Source organism: Protomyctophum bolini, assembly GCF_963924005.1.
Source record: "Protomyctophum bolini genome assembly, chromosome: 5".
Taxonomy (NCBI): domain Eukaryota; kingdom Metazoa; phylum Chordata; class Actinopteri; order Myctophiformes; family Myctophidae; genus Protomyctophum; species Protomyctophum bolini.
Window position 1 is genome coordinate 9,960,704 of NC_137866.1, and position 18,355 is coordinate 9,979,058.

The 18,355-nt window shown below is 44.8% G+C and overlaps 1 protein-coding gene across 1 annotated transcript in view; it reads right to left on the reverse strand.

Moving 5' to 3' along the window:
- The window catches only part of huwe1 (HECT, UBA and WWE domain containing E3 ubiquitin protein ligase 1), a 49,005-nt gene that overhangs the window by 24,094 nt on the left and 6,556 nt on the right, over positions 1–18,355 (reverse strand). The window contains exons 3-42 of the mRNA XM_080763228.1: positions 14,707–14,756; positions 14,516–14,585; positions 14,317–14,415; positions 13,923–14,129; positions 13,514–13,666; positions 13,354–13,416; positions 13,105–13,182; positions 12,917–12,967; positions 12,632–12,800; positions 12,411–12,511; positions 12,106–12,256; positions 11,859–11,986; positions 11,613–11,753; positions 11,378–11,486; positions 11,079–11,186; positions 10,892–10,993; positions 10,644–10,724; positions 9,769–9,875; positions 9,113–9,305; positions 8,917–9,008; positions 8,592–8,812; positions 8,379–8,436; positions 8,095–8,271; positions 7,751–7,996; positions 6,454–6,587; positions 6,261–6,373; positions 5,981–6,160; positions 5,597–5,813; positions 5,312–5,434; positions 4,988–5,225; positions 4,374–4,733; positions 3,856–3,912; positions 2,831–2,953; positions 2,579–2,674; positions 2,193–2,462; positions 1,689–1,841; positions 1,322–1,449; positions 1,054–1,135; positions 753–929; positions 456–606 (exon numbers count right to left, since the gene is read on the reverse strand). Of these exons, the coding sequence (XP_080619354.1) occupies positions 456–606; positions 753–929; positions 1,054–1,135; positions 1,322–1,449; positions 1,689–1,841; positions 2,193–2,462; positions 2,579–2,674; positions 2,831–2,953; positions 3,856–3,912; positions 4,374–4,733; positions 4,988–5,225; positions 5,312–5,434; positions 5,597–5,813; positions 5,981–6,160; positions 6,261–6,373; positions 6,454–6,587; positions 7,751–7,996; positions 8,095–8,271; positions 8,379–8,436; positions 8,592–8,812; positions 8,917–9,008; positions 9,113–9,305; positions 9,769–9,875; positions 10,644–10,724; positions 10,892–10,993; positions 11,079–11,186; positions 11,378–11,486; positions 11,613–11,753; positions 11,859–11,986; positions 12,106–12,256; positions 12,411–12,511; positions 12,632–12,800; positions 12,917–12,967; positions 13,105–13,182; positions 13,354–13,416; positions 13,514–13,666; positions 13,923–14,129; positions 14,317–14,415; positions 14,516–14,560 (5,482 nt within the window). The 5' untranslated portion in view covers positions 14,561–14,585; positions 14,707–14,756. The remainder of the gene's footprint in view (positions 1–455; positions 607–752; positions 930–1,053; positions 1,136–1,321; positions 1,450–1,688; positions 1,842–2,192; positions 2,463–2,578; positions 2,675–2,830; positions 2,954–3,855; positions 3,913–4,373; positions 4,734–4,987; positions 5,226–5,311; positions 5,435–5,596; positions 5,814–5,980; positions 6,161–6,260; positions 6,374–6,453; positions 6,588–7,750; positions 7,997–8,094; positions 8,272–8,378; positions 8,437–8,591; positions 8,813–8,916; positions 9,009–9,112; positions 9,306–9,768; positions 9,876–10,643; positions 10,725–10,891; positions 10,994–11,078; positions 11,187–11,377; positions 11,487–11,612; positions 11,754–11,858; positions 11,987–12,105; positions 12,257–12,410; positions 12,512–12,631; positions 12,801–12,916; positions 12,968–13,104; positions 13,183–13,353; positions 13,417–13,513; positions 13,667–13,922; positions 14,130–14,316; positions 14,416–14,515; positions 14,586–14,706; positions 14,757–18,355) is intronic.

The following is an 18,355-nucleotide window of genomic DNA, read 5'->3' on the forward strand; positions in this document are numbered from 1 at the left end:
AGTTCTGTAATCAAAATCAGCCGTGTTTGGAGGAACGCGCAGCAATGGGAATCAAAGAGGTGAATGAAACCAAGATACATCTTTATTCCTTTTTATGACGACCACGGATACCCTCTAAAAGTGTGAAAAACATATTTTTCCTTTCACCGTGTCCAGATCCAGAATCCAGGTCCACTCTAATCCTTGCTTTTGACCATTTAATCTCCACAACAGGTTAAAAGTTTGCAAACTATGATACTACTGTGGATATTTACATGTGTTAAGGCAATAGAAATTGTCGGCTCCCAAGCTCACCCTCTCTCCTTCCAAATTACCACACTACAGTGCCCAGGTGAACGTCACGATTCATCATTATCATTAGCGTGATCACCACCACCCACCACACTACTACCAGTGCAGTGCCTAATCTGTGTGCCCAAGTGTGTCATACGTTCACGTCATCATTTGAACATTACCTGTGTCAGGCTGGGTGTCCTCTCCTTTGCTCTTCTCTCCCTCGTCTCTCTCAGACTCTGTGGTGCTGCCAGTCTTGGCAGGTTTGGGCACACGAGGTACTCTCTGGACGGTGAGCATCACTGGCCTCCTGTTACCAGTCTCCTCATTCACCTGGCACACAGAAACAGATGAGGCCAGCAACCATCACTTGCATATACTGGAGTACACGCCAGACACTCACACATGATGCTATGAATATTCAAAAACTGGTGGTAAATCTATGTATTTAAGAGGAGAACCATGTTCACAGTCTTTACCTGCACCATAGTGTTGAATTGCACAGTATATCTCCTGCGTCCGGCTGTGAAGCGGACACTGCTCTCCCCCGCCCTCCAGGCAGAGTCGATTGTACTATTGTTGGAAGCACTGTAGCTGCACCAGCGGCCAGAGCGGTCGTCGAACCACCGCCAGTTGTTACCATTAGGCTGCAAGTACTGGCAGAACAGACAGACACGATAGTAAACAGTAGAATGATTGCCTTAAAAAGGGGGTAAATTATTAATTAACTATCAGAATTCATAACCCTGGTTGTGTTTGGGGCAGAAATTCAATGGCTACCTTGTTCATTTGTGCTCTGCGCTTTGAGGAGACTGCCATCTTCTCATAGAAGTCGATGATCAACAGCACTGGGGTGATCCATCTATACAGAAGACAGTGTAAAAAGTTACGAGATATAGTTATATTTTCTGTAATGTTGACGCTCAAAAACCTAAATACAAAGAATGCCATGAGTCACAGTGTGTTGGCATTTAGAAAATTGGCAACAGTTATCCAGAGCTATTTTTAATCCGTCTGCTCTGTAGATGGCAAGTTGTAGACCACTCACTTAGGTGTCTGTATGTCCTTCTGTTCTTTGGCAGCCTGCAGACAGGGCTGCACCACCTCCAGCAGCTTAATCAGCAAATTGAGAATCCCGCTGTTCTCCACCACTCTGGCACACAACAGCTTCAGCTCCTGCATGAAATTAACAGACTGTGCCATTACCCCAAGATGTGCTTTTATTAAAGGCACACAGTGATGGTTCCGAATACAAAGGACAACTCTGGCCTGTCATTCTTATTTGAAAACATGTGGAAGCCAGATGTATCCCATTCCTCACAGTGGAATGATAGTATCAATGTAAAAATTATACAATGTCACCCTTGAGTTACAACACTGCATTTATTCAAGCGCTTTTATTTGTGTGCAATTACCTCGAAGAGCAACGTGAGCAGCAGAATTCGAGTTGCGAGTTTGGAGGCCTGGGGCAGTGTGGCCATCTGCCTGGTCCACTCAGCTACCGTCTTTGTGTCACTGGTGGTCAGAGGCACGGCGGCCTTGATCAGCACGTCTGCTGCATTCCACACCTACACACAACCCACACACAGCATCAGGCTGACGCAAGCACTATGTTCTCCCACGCCACAACATACAAGTGAAATCTTATTCGAAGTAACCTACTTTCCTCACTGTTACTTTCTGCACCCGAATAACCCTTTTGCAATAGTCATCATAGAGGATTTAAGATTTACTGCCATATGAACTAAATTAGATAGTCACAATAAGCCACTGCTCAGAACAATCATAACCCAGACATTAGGCACATATGAACTTATTTTGTTATATAAAACAAAGTAATAAAGAGCTTTGGGAAAAAAGATTAAAACTAAATCACAAGGTAAAAATCATAATGATATACAAACAATGTTCACACCGACCTGGTCAACAACCTGGCTCAGGATCAGGTCTCGGTACTCCGGGCCACTCCTCTTGATGGCCGTCATCAGCAGATCACAGAGGCGGTAGACTGTGTCGGGAAGCTCGTCCAACAGGTGGAAGCAGCCAGGCAGCATGGAGTCTGTGAAGGTATGAAGCTCTTGGGGGTCCAGAGGCTCAGCCTCCATGAAGCGTTCCAAGCAGCGTGCCTCCTCCTCCTCTGCTCGCTCCCTGGCTCGTCTGTCCTCCTCCTCACGTCGCCGGGCAGCTTCCTGAGGGAAAAAGAAGAGGCGAAAATGGGAGGTGATGTCAACCGGTCATGTCATTTAGCAACAGGTGGCTCAGAGTGTGTGTTCCTCTGCGTAATGTGTTACGTAAGGAGGCGCACCTCAGGGGAGTCAGAGCGCTGCTCCATGCTAACCTCTTGTCCCAGTGACATGGCGATGGCCCTCATCATCTGGTCCTCTTCAGACATGGTCAGGTCCTAGAAAAACCAAAGAAGAGACTCACCGTTACTACTACGCACCACCACACAGGCGCCAATGGTGAGGGACAGAAAGGAAGTACAGGAACAGTTTGTTTGTATTATACTGTACATGACATTCATATCTCTCCTTTAATTGCTTCCAAGTAGCCTTACCCTGACAGCTCCACTGAGAAGGGGTGGAGGGTGTGTCAACAGGTACTCTGTTGCCTGCTCCATGGTGCTGGTATTGAGCAGGGCCTCCATTGCGTGCTCCCTGGAGAAACCCATGTCCATCAGCTGGAGGACAGACAGTATGCGGTCAGGTCACAACATTAATTAAGATAGTCGGTGGGTGCGAAAAGAAAATAGGGAATGATGAGGACGCAAGGGATTCTTGCAGAGAAGTCAAGGAGGGCAGAAAAAGGTCAAAGACTGTCACTGAATATTATCATTATAAAAGACCAGGGAAACATTCTTCCACACATTCCTTCTCTTCCCTTCATTTGCTTTTAATAACACTTGAGTGGCCTCAGCAACCGGTTCTCTTTAATCTCTGCATAGCATCCAATCATCATACCTTACCCAACACCACCCTCATGAACAACCTCAGATGGGTTGAATCCCATTACTCTGATTAAAATTCTTCTCACCAAATTAATCCTTCTCCCTCTCCATGTTTTTTCCCCTCTCCGCCTAATCTTTCCTCCCTCCCTCCCTCCCTCCCTCCCTCCCTCCCGCCCTACCTCTTCTGCCAATCGCTCCACTCTCCATCTCTTATACCTGCTGAAGTTGTTGACGGACCCGTGGGTGCTTCCCTCTGCCCTGTTTCAAAACAAACGCTGGGCGCAGGGTTCAGTTCACGCAGAATATGGAGGAAGTCTCCCTCTCCATAGTCTTGCGTTGCCAGAAAATCTGCCTTCCAATATGCCTGGTGACATCTGAATTCGACATAGTTGCTAGACAAACATGACTACTGCTTAATCATATCACCATCCAAATATGAAGGACCACCATAAAGTGTTCACATTGGTTCTGCAATTGTTTTTCTGTCTTTTTTACATTTCCAATAGATTTTCCACACAGTTTTAGCAACAATGAATTTAGATGTCACCGGACTTATCAGCAGAAAGATCTCCAATCTAATCTTTCATCCCTCCCACCACCTCTCCTATCCATCCCTCTCTCCCCATCTCTTATACCTGCTGAAGTTGTTGTGGCCGATCAAGTGGGTGCCTCCCTCTCCCTCTGCCTCTTCCCTGTTTCAAAACAAACGGTGGGCCTGGGGTTCAGTTCATGCATTATAGGGGAGGAAGTGTGGCATAAACACAGCAGCTCTGCTCTTGTCTCACCGACATGGCCGCCTAGGTATCCAATTATACTGTTAGCCTGTGCTGTCAAATCTGCCTGCATACCACAGCAAGCAGACAACGCCACTGTAACTAGGCTGTGAGAAAGCCCTGAGCCTACAACATATATAATACTACCACAAAATAATTAAAGCATATGAAATAGCCATACAATACAAACGGTATCTTAAAAGAAAACAATAAGTGAGCAATGATGCATGATCCTGGAATTTTAGGCCAGAGGTTAAGCAATTTGGACAACTGTGACAGAACAGAAGAAGGACAAAACACAAGTTGATTTTTGCAGATGGGGAAGTAATGGAAATACGAACATACTAAACAGTGAACGTAAAGATGACTTGTCTCCTTACTTGTGTGAGCTGGGCCTGGTTGACCTGCGGATCTCTACGGGGGGTGGAGTTGGTAGAGTTGTCGTCGGTAGACCCTCCCGCTGCTCCGGGGGCCGGCACCGTCCCGGCTGTCGCTGTTCCCTCTCCAGATGGTGCAACGACACTGGGGGCACTGCTGCTGCTGGGTGCAGTGGGTGCCGAGGGGGTGCCCTCCTCTTCTGGACGGACCGTGCCCTCAGTCTCCTTGGCCAGGCGCTCTTGGATGACAGGTTCTCCTCTCAGGATGTGACATAGGATAGCCAGCATGGACTCTGCCATTCGGCCTCCATACACCTTCAGAGGTTTGCGGTTCCACAGGCTGCGGATGCAATTGAATGCAGCCTACAGAGGGAGGAAGAAAAGTTACCGTCAACATGATCAAAACCATACATGGATGACCAGTTTTCATAGGCTCTTCAATCTTGCAAACACAGACACCAATCACACAATTGTTTGTGATATAGAGTAGAGTATAGAGTATGGATGACTTCTGACCAACTTGACCAAAAAACAATACTGTTGGATGCAGATATTCTTCTGCTTATAAGGTGAGGCATACCCAAATCAGTCTGTTGTTAATGTTAATAGTCACTGACCTTTTGGGTGACAATGAGGAACCGCAGGGCACTAAACTGAGGTGTGGTCGGAGTGACACCAGGAACCTTAGCTGGTAGGGAGTGTGGAGAGTCCAGCACAGTGCTGGGGTTCACCATCTTCTCCACCAGCATCAACCAGGCGTCCAGGAACTCCCCTGTTCCATCTGGCAGATCAGTGTGTTCCAGACCCTCAGACACAGGCACCTTACCACCCATGGTCAAGGCCCAGTTAAATGTCCTACAGAGAGAAGAACATAATGAACCGTTGCTGAAAACAAACTAATTTTTTTCTCTTTACAAGCTAGCTGATTGTGTTCCACTCACTCGAAAAGGGCATCATGTCCTCCAGAGCAGAAGAACTTCTGCAGCATCAGATGGTAGGGATACTTCCTCTCATCAAATAGCATTGGAGACGTGAAGCCCACAGAGCATATGAAGAATGTCAGCCTACAGCAACAGAGAACACAACACTTGACCATCTTCAGACAACATAATCCATTACCAATGCTAACAAGCAGATAATAATATCAGATTGAAAACAGACAGTCATGTCATTATTTACAAGCCATGACCAAGAATGATGACTGACTCAGGCAGGTTTGCTCATACCTAAAGCGAGGGGTTGGAGTGTAGGGTGGTGGCTGCCAACTCAGGCCCTTTGTGAGTAGCTTGGTGAGGGAGGAGGCAGTGGCGCGGGCGGCAGGAGTAGGGGCAGTGCCCGTGCTGGTGGCATGATGAGAACGGCGCTGTCTCACTGGGGAGCCCACACACAGCTTGACAAGTAGGCCAAAGAGCTCAGCCAGAGCCCTGCCAAGACGAGACGAGGCTAGAGGGACGGAGACATGGGTTTGTTAGAATGTAATAATCTATTAAGCAACCAGAAGTCTAGGATGTGAAAACAAACCACACAAATAAGGTGCCTTGCCTTTACGTCTAATGCCAATATTGACAGACTATGAGAAAATTCTACTTAATTTGGTGACACCCACTCACCAGAGAGCAGTGGTTTAATTTGTTTAATGCGAGTGGCCATGGCTGGGGTGAGTTTGGACTTGGCCTTGGGGTCGGTAGTGGTGGGCTCATCAGTTTCCATTGGGGCGAGTGTGTCTCCATCCAAGCCCATGCCTTCCAGCAGGCCCCCAGCAGATGAATCCACAGTCACTGCCTCAGAATCTACATGGGCAGGTCAGAAGAGGAGAAATAAAGATAAATGGAAGGCCTTCACTTCACTCATCCATGAACATGACGGAAAACTGTCAAATGGCTCCATTACCAGTTCTCCTGGAGGCAGAGGCTGTGGATGCTGCAGAGCTACCAGGTGGCTTTTCTTCCTTGGGCACCAGTTTCTGCATGTCAGCCTGGCCAAACTCACAGCCTGGAGGCAGACTGGAGGACAGATACACGAGGGTCATTGCTTGACAGATGATCAGGAAAGGAGGAAGAGGAGGTGAAGGAGGAGTACTGACCTGTTGGGCGTGCAGAGAGACAGCAGCACTGTGCTTTCCCACACTAGGGAACAGTAGAGCTGGCTGAGCTTGTTGAGGACACTCAGCCCAAGCTGAGATCCCCACTGGTTCACTGAGATTGCTCTGATCTCGCTCTACTCACAAACATGAAGAAGGACACAAATTAGGAAGGGAATCAATAATTTACAGAACAGGGATAAAAACAAAAACTCCTCATGGCTGACATTGTCAGGCCAAGTCCCATTATGTGATTTGTTAAACACTATAAGGAGACAAGGCACACTAGCTTTCTGTGTCCTAAACAATTGTAATGAAAGTAGGTCCAACAGGGGGAAAACTCTTAAATTGGCACATGGGGTTAGGCTATACATTTTCTCAATATTCTCTTCAGATTTGTACTCCTTGATTCTTTAATATATGATAAACGGTTTCCCTGATGTTCTCTATGGTCTTCACTGTGAAGTGTGTGCCAATTCATGCTTAATTTTGTACCAGGATGACATAGTGTACTGGTTGAACATTGTCACTTACTAAACATTATCCCCTACTGTACAGTGAGAACAGCTGCCAAAATTAGCCTACTAAACCCCATTGATGTATATGGCGAAATCACAAGCAGTGCATAATTTCCCCTGGTAATTCAAATGCTTCAAGTGTCCCTGCAGTAACCTAGGTTTCAGACAGCCAGACCATCAGTACAAAGTCAAACTATTGTAGCCGAGGCAGGCCTCGGCTACAATAGTGCATCACAAAACGATGATCAACCATCTCATGTAATGTCTCATCTACGACTGTGTTGCTTGCCAAAAGGAACAGATGAGATCTAAGCTAACGAGGCAACGCCCCAAGATGCTATTTGATATCACAGATAAACATGTGTACATCTATATAAAAAAAATAGAATTGTGCAGGGATTGTTTATACATATCCTTGTGTTAAAGGTAGAGTAAGTGATTTCACTAAATTCAAATATCACTTATTTTTTTGTTTTGTTGTGATAATCCTCTCTACTATAGAGTGTGCTGACCATATAAGGAGTTCCTACCTGTCCCCAGTTAACCCCTGGGGGTCAAAAAACCTTAGGTTTCGTTTTTGACTCTCTATCCTGATTGGACGAAGGCTTAGGTCCCACAGCCAAAAACGAAACCTACGGTTTTTTGAGTGAAATCACTTACTCTACCTTTAAGACATTCTCCCCAACTTAGACTGAAATGTTATCCACAATTGAACCATGCAGAAATGTATTGCCTAAACTACAGCAACTACACATAAAAACACAGAAAATACTCAAGTTTACCTGGCCCACCCTGCAAGTATGGACAAACATGAGGATATAGGCATGCGCTGCTGTAAGTGCATGCAGCAGTGGCGTGGCACGGGCAGACAGCGTGGCATCTGTGACATGACCGGCAGTGGCCAGTTCTCTGAGCAGCACAGAGCCTCCAGGCACCTCGATGGGCCGGTGTAGAGGCTCCAGGGCTGTCAGGATGCTGTCCAACTGGCACAGACCCTCTTGGAGAACCTTGGGTTCATGAGACAGGGTCTGGAACAAAGAGAGAGTCAAGTGTTAGAGGGGATTGCTTCAGTCTCAACATTGAAGAATCCAAATTGATACGCCAACATTGTCAACTCGTGGCTCACCAGGATGGACTTGCAGACGCCAGCGACAGCCTGGCAGGCAGCGGAGGTTGGAAAGTCTATGGGCAGGTTAGGCAGACCCAAGATAGAAACCAGTGGAAGCAAGCCCTTCTGGTTAACAAACTCCTGACAGTGGTCATCTGTCGTGTTGTTGCTAAGGATGGATTCCACAAACTTCATCTGGAAAGCACACACACACAGTCCAAATAAATGGTTAACTTATAAACAGGTGCATATTTCCCTTATTGTTCAGTGAAAACAATCAAAATACAAAGTCAAATACTCACAACATTCAGGATATAATCCATGAGAGGAATCGGTATCCGCTCCTCAGTTCCGACCACCCTGCAACAAAAATCACAAAATCAAAAAGCCACCCAAAAAAAAATACAAATTTAATTACAGACATAAATTAAACAAACATAAATCTAGTATTAATACAACTCAGTCTGTTAGGAGTCATCATTCTACTCTACTGTGTTTTGAACTCATCGTCATACAGTTCAATTGGCACTGACTGTCTGTTGCTCTCTGGCTCCCCCTGTTGCTGGGTGAAAGTGTGGAGAGCCTCCTCCTCTTCCTCGTCCTCACTGGACGCCTCCTCTGCAGCATGGCTGGAGCGCACTGGCGGCGCCACCACTGTGCCATCCGCCTTCTGGATGGATGGCTTCTGGCAAATGTATTCTGGGGCTCGGCCCAGATTACATATCTCCTCCAGTAGCTGGAAATGCACATTTATCTTTAACGACCCCACTTTACCACTCTGGACAACTGACATTTTTTGTTTTATAATGGGAAAAATGGAAATGTGTTTGGGTGTCAGACCTTGATGATGGCAGTGGTGGCGTCAGTCTTTAGAGTGGGTTGGTGTCTCATCAGCTCATCCACGGCGCTGCCCAGGTTTGATGCAGTGTCACCTGCAGATGCACGTATAAACAAATGTTAGCTGCACATTCTGCAGTACTGTATATTTTAATAAAGTTTATGAACAAGAACACACATAGAGAGAGGTTGAACTCACCCAACGGGTCAGAGCTGCGACGACGTCTCATGGCCGGTAGATAGTCAGGGGACAGCAACACCTTGAAGAGGCGCTCAAAGGGCTGACACTGAACGAAGGAGTGCAGACCTCTCGCGTTCAGACACAGGGCACTGAACACATTGGGCAGCGAGCCCAGCACCTCACGGGTCGCAGGAACCTGCAGAGAGAGACACTGTGAGAGAGAGAATAGGCAGAAAGAGAAGAAAGAAAAAAAAGGAAAGAGGGGAGAGAAGGCAAGGGGGAGAGAGTGGCGAGGATAGGGTTAACTGCGATGGAGGAAGAGCGGGGGAGAGCCAAAAGGCAAAGGCAGTGAGGACCGGTAAGAATGCAAGTGTCCAATAGAAACGGAGGGGGAAATGAAATGCTGTGTGCTCGCATGAGGAGAAATGCAAAAGAAAAGAGAAGCGAGTGAAGCTTTTCACTGGCTGTGTTCTGAACCAGTTTAAGAAAAATGTGACATTTAAAAATGTTAAAGATTGAGGGGGGAGGAAGTGTGATGGAATAGCCGTATGGGAGGAAATGAGAGGGATACAGTGAGCTGTCCAGAGAGCGAGAGAAACGAGAGGGGAGGTAGAAAGAAAAGAAAGAAAAAGAGACAGCACACAGGAGAGGGAGTGCTGGCAAGGCAGACTCACGTCTTTGATGAGAAGGGCATGCAGCATGACATCAGTGAGACCGTTATCCTGCAGGGAGGAGAGCAGGGATGGCTCCTGGAACACAAACACCGTCACAACCTCCGTCGCTGAGAACCAGACGATGAAGAGGGGACAGAGCAAAACAAAGAAAGGGAGAGAGACGGGCAATGTTTAATATATGCATCAATGACAACAGATTGGACAACAGAATGAACTACAAATTGGCTGAGGAGAAAAGGGAAGAAATAAAGATTTGCGGACAATCATCTTCTCTTTCACCCGGAAAATACATTTTGTAACTACGATCGGTTCTTCAGGTATGGTCCGTTGAATAAAGCTTGTTTTGACCAAAAACACAATATGGGAAATCCGAGATAAATGCATTTTTGTAAATCTGTTTACATTGAGGCGGATGGAGACAAAGTTTTCACTTCCGGTTTCACTTCCTAGCAACCTAGAAGCATTCATACATTGGTGAAGAGCGCCTGCCCCTCTGGCGTAATCACTAAAAACACGGTATTGACGTCCGGGCCCAGGGACGTCAATGGCGGTTAAGTGTTGGATTTGGTCTGATGTCATCCAGGGGCAGTTAATTGCGAACGTAGTGAGCACTAACTATGAGACCTAGCAGAACATGTCTGTCTGTCTGTGTGTCTGTCACGCTGTAACACCACATGCCCGCCACCAGAGGGCACAGCTGTATCACACACAAAACACACACACACACACAAAAACCTGACTTAAATGCGTTCGCTTCCCGCGTTTGCGCGTCTTACTTGTGTGTTAGTATTGGATATACCAACTGGCAAAGATACTACTTGAGTACGTTTTAAAAGCGGGCATATGCTTTCCCTAAACTAGGGATGTTTACTCACCCAATAGAAAGAGTGAAGGACCGTAATACTCTGCATTACTGATGATGTGCTTGAGTGAGGTAGGCAAGGACCCATCCATTACTAAAGAAAGCAAGTGAGAGACACACACAGGTCAGCAAAGGCACACACTATGACACTCGAATACATTTGCATAATGCGATATATTTAGCAATAGCATGATTTGCATAGGGATCTTGGCCTAAACACCACATTATTATTATTAATGAGCCTGTATGCCAATAGCTTACCATGGCGGATACCATCAGAAAATGCAGGATCCTGGATGGCTTTCTTTAAGAAGTTTAGCATTGACTTCAACAGAGCTGCCCTCTGGGGGATACACTGTGTGCCTGTGGGGCAAGACATTGTCATAATGAGAAAATGAGCTACTGAAGAACATTGCATGTAGGAAACTTGGCCTTTATGTGCGTGTACCTGTGCGAGGCGTGTTGGCAGTGCTGCTCTGCACTCGGTGGTCCATTTCTGGTCTGGAACCAGAGGATGTGGATGGGCCAGGGCTGCTCTCCATTGCAACTTCTGACACTGCAGGAAGACAGGCAATGTATGGATCTGGCAAATGCCAACATCTCTAATCTTTGAACCCCTGTTGAGTCTCAGTGCACCCCAATATCCTCGGTAGGGTTATCCTGGGTTCTAGATTAAGACTAGCTATTTTTGGCTTAGAGCCCAGGGGTTCTCTGGTCAACCAAGTACAGGGTTTAACAATGACTTACTGTCCATGTCTGTATCCATATCTTCCGACTCCACAGCCGTGCTGTTCGGCCTCTGGATCTTTGGCTTGATGACAAAAGGGCACTCTTTCCTTGACAGGTCCACTTCATGCTGCAAACAGAAAGATAGATGGAGAGAGGGGTTAGCGAGTCCAGACATTTGGCCGGGCCTATGGTGAATTTGTAGTTCGAGTGCTGCGTCAGACACTGTGAAAGAAGAGCAGAATGCAACACCAACCTCCAGTCGGCTGATAAAGATGGTAAGGCCGGTGTGGGACTGAAAGGCAGCCATATCTAGGTTAGTGATGAGGTCCACTACTCTCACTGCCCGCGTCACAAAGGTGATCTGATCCTGCTCATCCCCAAGGAACTTGATCACCTACAGAGTGGATAGGCGTTAGGCTAGGATGGTAAAGACGTGAAAGAACAAATACTCAAAATCATATCATAACACCACTGGCAGTGATTTAAAGTTTGGACATACCTTAAGTAGGGCTTCCATCATGCCACAGGATACTAAAGCTTCTCCACCAGCATCATAGCTGGCCAGGTGGTAGAGGAAGGAGAAGAGTGCTGTTGCAAACTGGTGCGGGTAGGGTTCCATCAGGGGGTCTGGCAATAATAAGCATTGTTCCAAAGTGAATGTGTGTATATACATACATACACACACACACACACAAACACACACACACGAGAGAAATGAATGCACAAAATTCTAAATTGGTGCTCACCAATCATGGCTTGTATACAGTTGCGCACCAACACGGGCAGGAAGCCGTGATAGGAAGCAGTGCCGGTGCAGTCAATAATGTTCGATAGCTTTGGTGTTCTTTCCAGATGGACGATGGAAGTTAAAGTGCGCAAAGATGCTGCCTTTATATCCTAAAGGGGAAGAATAGCACATTTGTGGTAAAATTGTATGGGGAGTCCATTTAAATTTTTATTTTCACATGAATATTAATCAAACAACGTTGGCTGCACATGGACATAGGATACAGAGTATGATTTCATAAACAAGTACTGTCCAGCTTCTTACCACAAGCTGTTTGTCCGTTATCTGTAACACATCCACCAGCTCCTCTATTAAGCCATTGTATAGAATACTGTTGGCTGACTCCTGGAGTGCATTCGAATAGACTGGGAAAGAGTGACAGAATAATGTCAGCAGTGAGCACTCACTGTAAGTAAATAACCATATATAATAATAAACTATTTGCATAGTAATAAAAAGGGACGGTACTGGTGCACACTACTCACCCAGTATAGAGATGGCATGCAGTCGGGCCTGCACAGCCTGCAACCTCTTCTTGTGATTTGAGAAGCCGTGGGCCAGGCGGATGTGTGTGAACAGCAGGGTCTGCTTGTCTTTAGGGATGTTGTACATCACCGTCAACGACTCCATGATCTCAGAGGGACTCTCAGAAATCTGGGAGAGACATGGAGCAGGGATAAAAAATAGCAGGGGTGTGAGCAGGCAATGTAAAAGGGGTCATTATACACAATACTTGCTGATAAACAAAACAATTAAATATCTTGCTTTACCTTGTCAAGCTGCTCGATGTGAATATAGTGTAATGTATTACTACTGGTCTGCTGTAGAAAGAAGAGAGCGAACCAAATTATTGCCATATTAGTAAACTGACAATGGCAAAACTAACAATAATGACCTTCACATTGCCATTATGTATTGTACAATGTTCGGAAATCATAAACCCATTTCCTGCCATTACCTTTCTCTCTACTTTGACCTCAGGACCGGGTTCAGCATAGAACTCAAAGTGCAGTGTGGTGGCACTGGGGGGATACTTCTGTTCGCATTTTAAGGGGTGTCAGCACAGTAAGAGGAATAGATTATTGAATAGTGAATTTTTAGTCTTATTTGAAAGCCATAATGAGAAAAGTAAAAATTCCACAAAAGGACAATCGTTCTGACTTTTGTCCAAATTAGTTATTGAGTTTTAACTTTGACAAACACTTACAGTCATAGACAGGTCCCTGCAGCATTCTGCTAGACCGAAGCCATTCTCTTTACCACCCCAACTCTGCGGGAGAGAACAAAGACACTCACAATACACTCAATTCTTGAAAAAGGTACAACTGTCATTATGTCAATGGGGGAAATTATGGCATTATTCAGACCTCTGCCAGGTGCTGCAGACGGGCCAGTAGAGGGGTCCTCTTGTCAGAACCTAGTCTGGTGATGTAGTTTGACCGCTTACTGAACACATAAAGCAGGTTCAGCACAGACAGGACCACCTGCATATCACATGACGCTAGCAAGGTGGTTAAGTGCTGTGAAGAGAGGAAAAACAAGAAAGAGACAGAGAAAGTGGTTAATATATACTAAAAAGGAGCAAGTTTGTTGACTCTAGTTCTAGTCTGACAGGTACATGATCCAGAGGGGAACAAGGAGAATGGTACATGATACAGAAGAGAAAAATGAGTGTCAAGTTTAGGTTATGCTTAGGGGGCAAAACGTGTTGTGCAACATGTTGGCACAACATGCTTGACAAAAAAAAAAAAAAAAAACATTTTTTTTTCAACCTACCTCTATAGAACTGTAGAGGTGCCTGGAGAAGCTGTACTCAATGAGCAGTGCTGTAAAGTTGAGCACAGCCAGCAGCAGGGCTTTGAGTTGCCCATTGTCTGGCCGGTCACACACCAGCAACCAAGACATATTCTCCACAGTCTGTCCTGCGTCGCACAGAATGCCATCGAAGCGGTCTAGTAGGTCCACCCAGTGGTACAGCTCACACTGATGACACAAGAACGTTTTAATAACTAAGCCAAACATTTCACTTAGGTTTATCTCCAAAAAAATACAGAGGTGCTTCAAGTTTGGATACTTTTTCGGGATGGGAGATAGTAAGTCCAGGTGCAGACTATGACTCTAGTCTACATGAATAGGAATCCCTCCCCCTTGCATCTCTGTTGTGGCTTACCTTGCCAATATTCCATGTCTTGATGTGCTGCAGTTCAAGCAGCAGTTGTTCGTCGTTGCATGCCTTAAGTTTCTCTATAAGTGTCCTGCAGTCAGCAGGCTGCACAGATCAGATCATGATAATGTTAGGGACAGACAGGAAAATTGCAATGACCATAATTAGTAGTAACCGAGTCTGAGCCAACATCATGTACACTCACAGCTTCTGTGGGGGTTTTCTTTAATTTGCTTCTGTCGACTTTCATTGTTGCTTCTTATTATTTGCTGCTTCTGTCAAGAAATTGCATGTCATTCAACGTACCAAGACACAACACTGAATATAGTGGTGATTATCAAATTACAGTGGTACAAAAGTAACATTTTATGACATGAATAACTATTATTTACTTACAGTAAGTAATTTGGCAATACCCACTTAACAGCATGTTCCATTCACGTTACCTGCACACACATAAATACATTGTATTAATTAAGCTGGTTTATGGTAAAACGCACCTTAAATTTGCAGAAGCCAAGACCTCAGATTGTACAAAAATGAAATAAAAACAGTCAACTATTACTTAAAGCTATATAAATATCATGGTCAGTCAAATTAACCTATTAGCATTACAATAAACAATGCAACAGCCAAAAAAATATATTCTACAACTTGAAAATAATATTGATTCAGTTTTGGTACAAGGCAGTCAACGAATTGACTAGACTTCAGTCATCCTGTGAAAAACAATGAGTTTAGAAAATTAGTGCTACTAGTCAGCAAACTGAGACCCACTATAATTGGCTAGCAGGTGATGCTAACGTTTCGTTTACCTTAGCTAGCAAGCCAGGCGAATTAGTAGCTAGCCAACTACTATACAAAGTCACTGTAATTTGTTTGACGCCCAACTCGGTGAATTGACACGTTTTACATGCTCAAGAAAAGGCACTCATGTATGTTGACCCATGAAACAAACGTCGAGCCAATTGACGGCAGTGGTTGGCCCGTCAGTGACTTGACACTGACAGGTTAAAGTTATAGCTGAAGCTGGCTAAATTTAGCCCTATCGTTAGCAACACAAACGTTACCTGACTGCCTTCAAGCTGCCACAAGATTCAATAATCGAACACCTCGGTTACTAGTTAGATCAGCAACATGCCCGGCTCATACAGCGAGCGAAACCCTCACAACGAACCGATCCTTCAGATCGATAGCTGGGGGAGTTGGTCTGTAGGAGCTATACCAGTCCAGTAGCAAACAGCTACTTCAAAGCAACAAAATAAAATCCAGACTAAAGGAAAAAAAACTTGTGATAGCCAGCTAACATTACCATTCACCACAGCACGTGATACATAACATATGCATTGGGCATCAAACCGCAGAGGTTTAGCAACAGACTTGAGAAAAAGCCTGCCGTACTGTCTACTGAGACTTGTAGACCGCCACTAGTTTTGACTCGCTGTCCCGTCACCCGTGGAACACCGGACTAGTTTAGCTCGCGGCTGCAGCAGCGCAGGCCGCACCGTCGATGCTAACACGTATAGCTACACTTCGTCAAACCAGCGCGTCTCAGTGAAAACGAATGACGCAATTTTCAAATGAAAAAGGTGTCGACGACAATTTTTTCCGTTGAAAATGCGTCATTTTTGTCGAGAGACACCGCTCCTGCGGTGAAGTATAAACTAAGCATCAGAAGCCCGCACTGTCACCCCCTGCATCACCACCACAAGCCAGCGGGTACTGTACGTCCGTGGCGTGCACCCGGCACAGCTCAACAACAACAATAGGTTTTTGGTTGTGCATCAAAACACTTGCATTCATATTATTTCTGGCAAAAGTTATAATTCTTACCCCCGGCCTTTCAGCTAGACAGCCGTGGCACGCGTTGCTGGCTGGCTAGCTATAGCAAGCTAGCTGCTAGTTGAATAGCAATAGCAGAAACGCATAACGTTAATAACTCGCTGAATCATTCTCAGACGGGTCTAACGTGACACTGCGAGTTGGTGTATTTTCTTTTTGGGGCAAACAGCCGAATAGAAACCGGCTCGGGATAGTGATGTGTTCCTCTGCCAGGTTGTTAGATTATGGTCATTTTCTTCGGAGAGCAAGCGCGCGTGTATCCGTAGCATGTAGTGAGTGGGTACTGGGTACTGGCTGTCGGCACTACTCACTATGACTGGGTAGTGTGCAAAGTGAATAACGTTATGACATGGGCCAGTGTCTTTCTCGTCTCATACGTTTCTCAACGCAGTGCACAATATACAGACAGAGCATAATGGGTGACCGTTGGAATTTAATATCAGCTAAATTGTTTTGTAGATTAATTTATTTGTAATCAATTATTTAATGGCCAGTAACACTAACGTTGTCAGCAAATGTTTACATTACATAAGTATATAACTAATTTGCCTACCCACAATAATAATATATAAACATTAATATCCATCAGGTGTGCAGCCATTTTAGTTATGCTAATTACAACACTATTAACTAAGGAATGCAGTGTGTCTTCAACACTGTCACTGACATGTCTTGCTTTAAGTAATGCTTTAATTATTGTACTTGTCAATGTGGTTCCAAAGCTCACAACATAAATTAACTGGACTCTTATTAGCTTATGAGTGAAATGATAGATAAAAAAAAAAAAACACTGATTGTGGCCTAAGGTTAAGGAAATATTACTACCGTCTGGAACTACATACCGGTAGTCTTGCGAGCCAGACTGTTGCCAACTTGCCTCCCACAATTTTCTAAAATGCAGTCTGGAGCACCGAAGCGCTGAAAATGATCAAGCGAGATGTGACAACTCCTTCCAACATCCCTTTTTGTCTTTACAGTCACACAAATGTATCAAAATATAAATAAAGATCATCCAAGCATCTAATAGCTTGCTGCTTAGCAGAAACAGATGACAGCTTCTCGTCTCAGATTCCGGGAGATGTAGTTCCAGACTATATAGCATTCAGAGATTGTGGAATAGTAGTCTGGCTACGGGAGACTAGGAACTACAGTACACATGCCAAAAGCAGAGAATGGAAGCTTGTCATCCGTTAGTAATTTCAGCTAAAAAATATCTTTAACATTTTGCAATTTCCATTTCTGATAAGCAGCAAGCTATATAAGCTTCGATTATTTGGATTTATATTAGGACATATTTGTGCGACTACAAAGACGAAAGGGAAGTGGGCAGGAGGCGTCACATCCACTTTATCCTCTGATCAGAGCTTCCATGCACCAGACTGTATGACGGAAGCATTTAGTCCGGCAGCCGACGGGCCTCTTTTGTTTAAAGTGGGAAATTTGGTATATAGTCTTTTTTATTGGCCTAAAATATTGTCTATATACATATAGGGGTTTCTTGTGGCCCTACCATTAACATCCTATGGCAGGCAAAATGTCAAACTTTCCTTTTGTTTTTAAGTGGCATGTGACATGTCAAACTAGGGGTTTTTCATGATTCTGAATCCATTCCATTCCAACCATTAGTTTTGCACAAAAAACACTCCTTGGGCTAAAAGCAGCCATAGCTACTTTCCCAAATGTGCTGACCTCATCACATTTGTCATGACGTCTAAGGCCGTTTTTAGCCCAAGGAGTGCATTTTGTGAAAAACTAATGCTTGGAATGGATTCAGAATCAGAACCATGAAAACCCTAGTTTGACATGTCACATGCTACTTAAAGCAAAAGGAAAGTTTGACATTTTTTCCTGCCATAGGATGTTAATGGTAGGGTCACAAGAAAACCCTATTAAAAAATTGCCCAATAGTGACAGTCGGCCGGCAAGTGGATTCATGAATGTATGCATATAGACAATATTTTATTTCCCACCCCATAACCCCAGCTGCCGGACTAATTTAAAAAATGTGGAGGCAACAGTCTGGCTTGCTAGCTGACTAGCCGCAAGTAACTTAGATAATAATGCTATCTGGCATCCAAGTTCATTGATAGCCCATTCATTGAAACTGAAAAGTCCTATCTGATTATATTAAACAACTTTAAACTCACCAAGATTGGACCTGTACGGAAAGCTCTTTGTATCTGTCAAGTCTTTGTTTCATAAA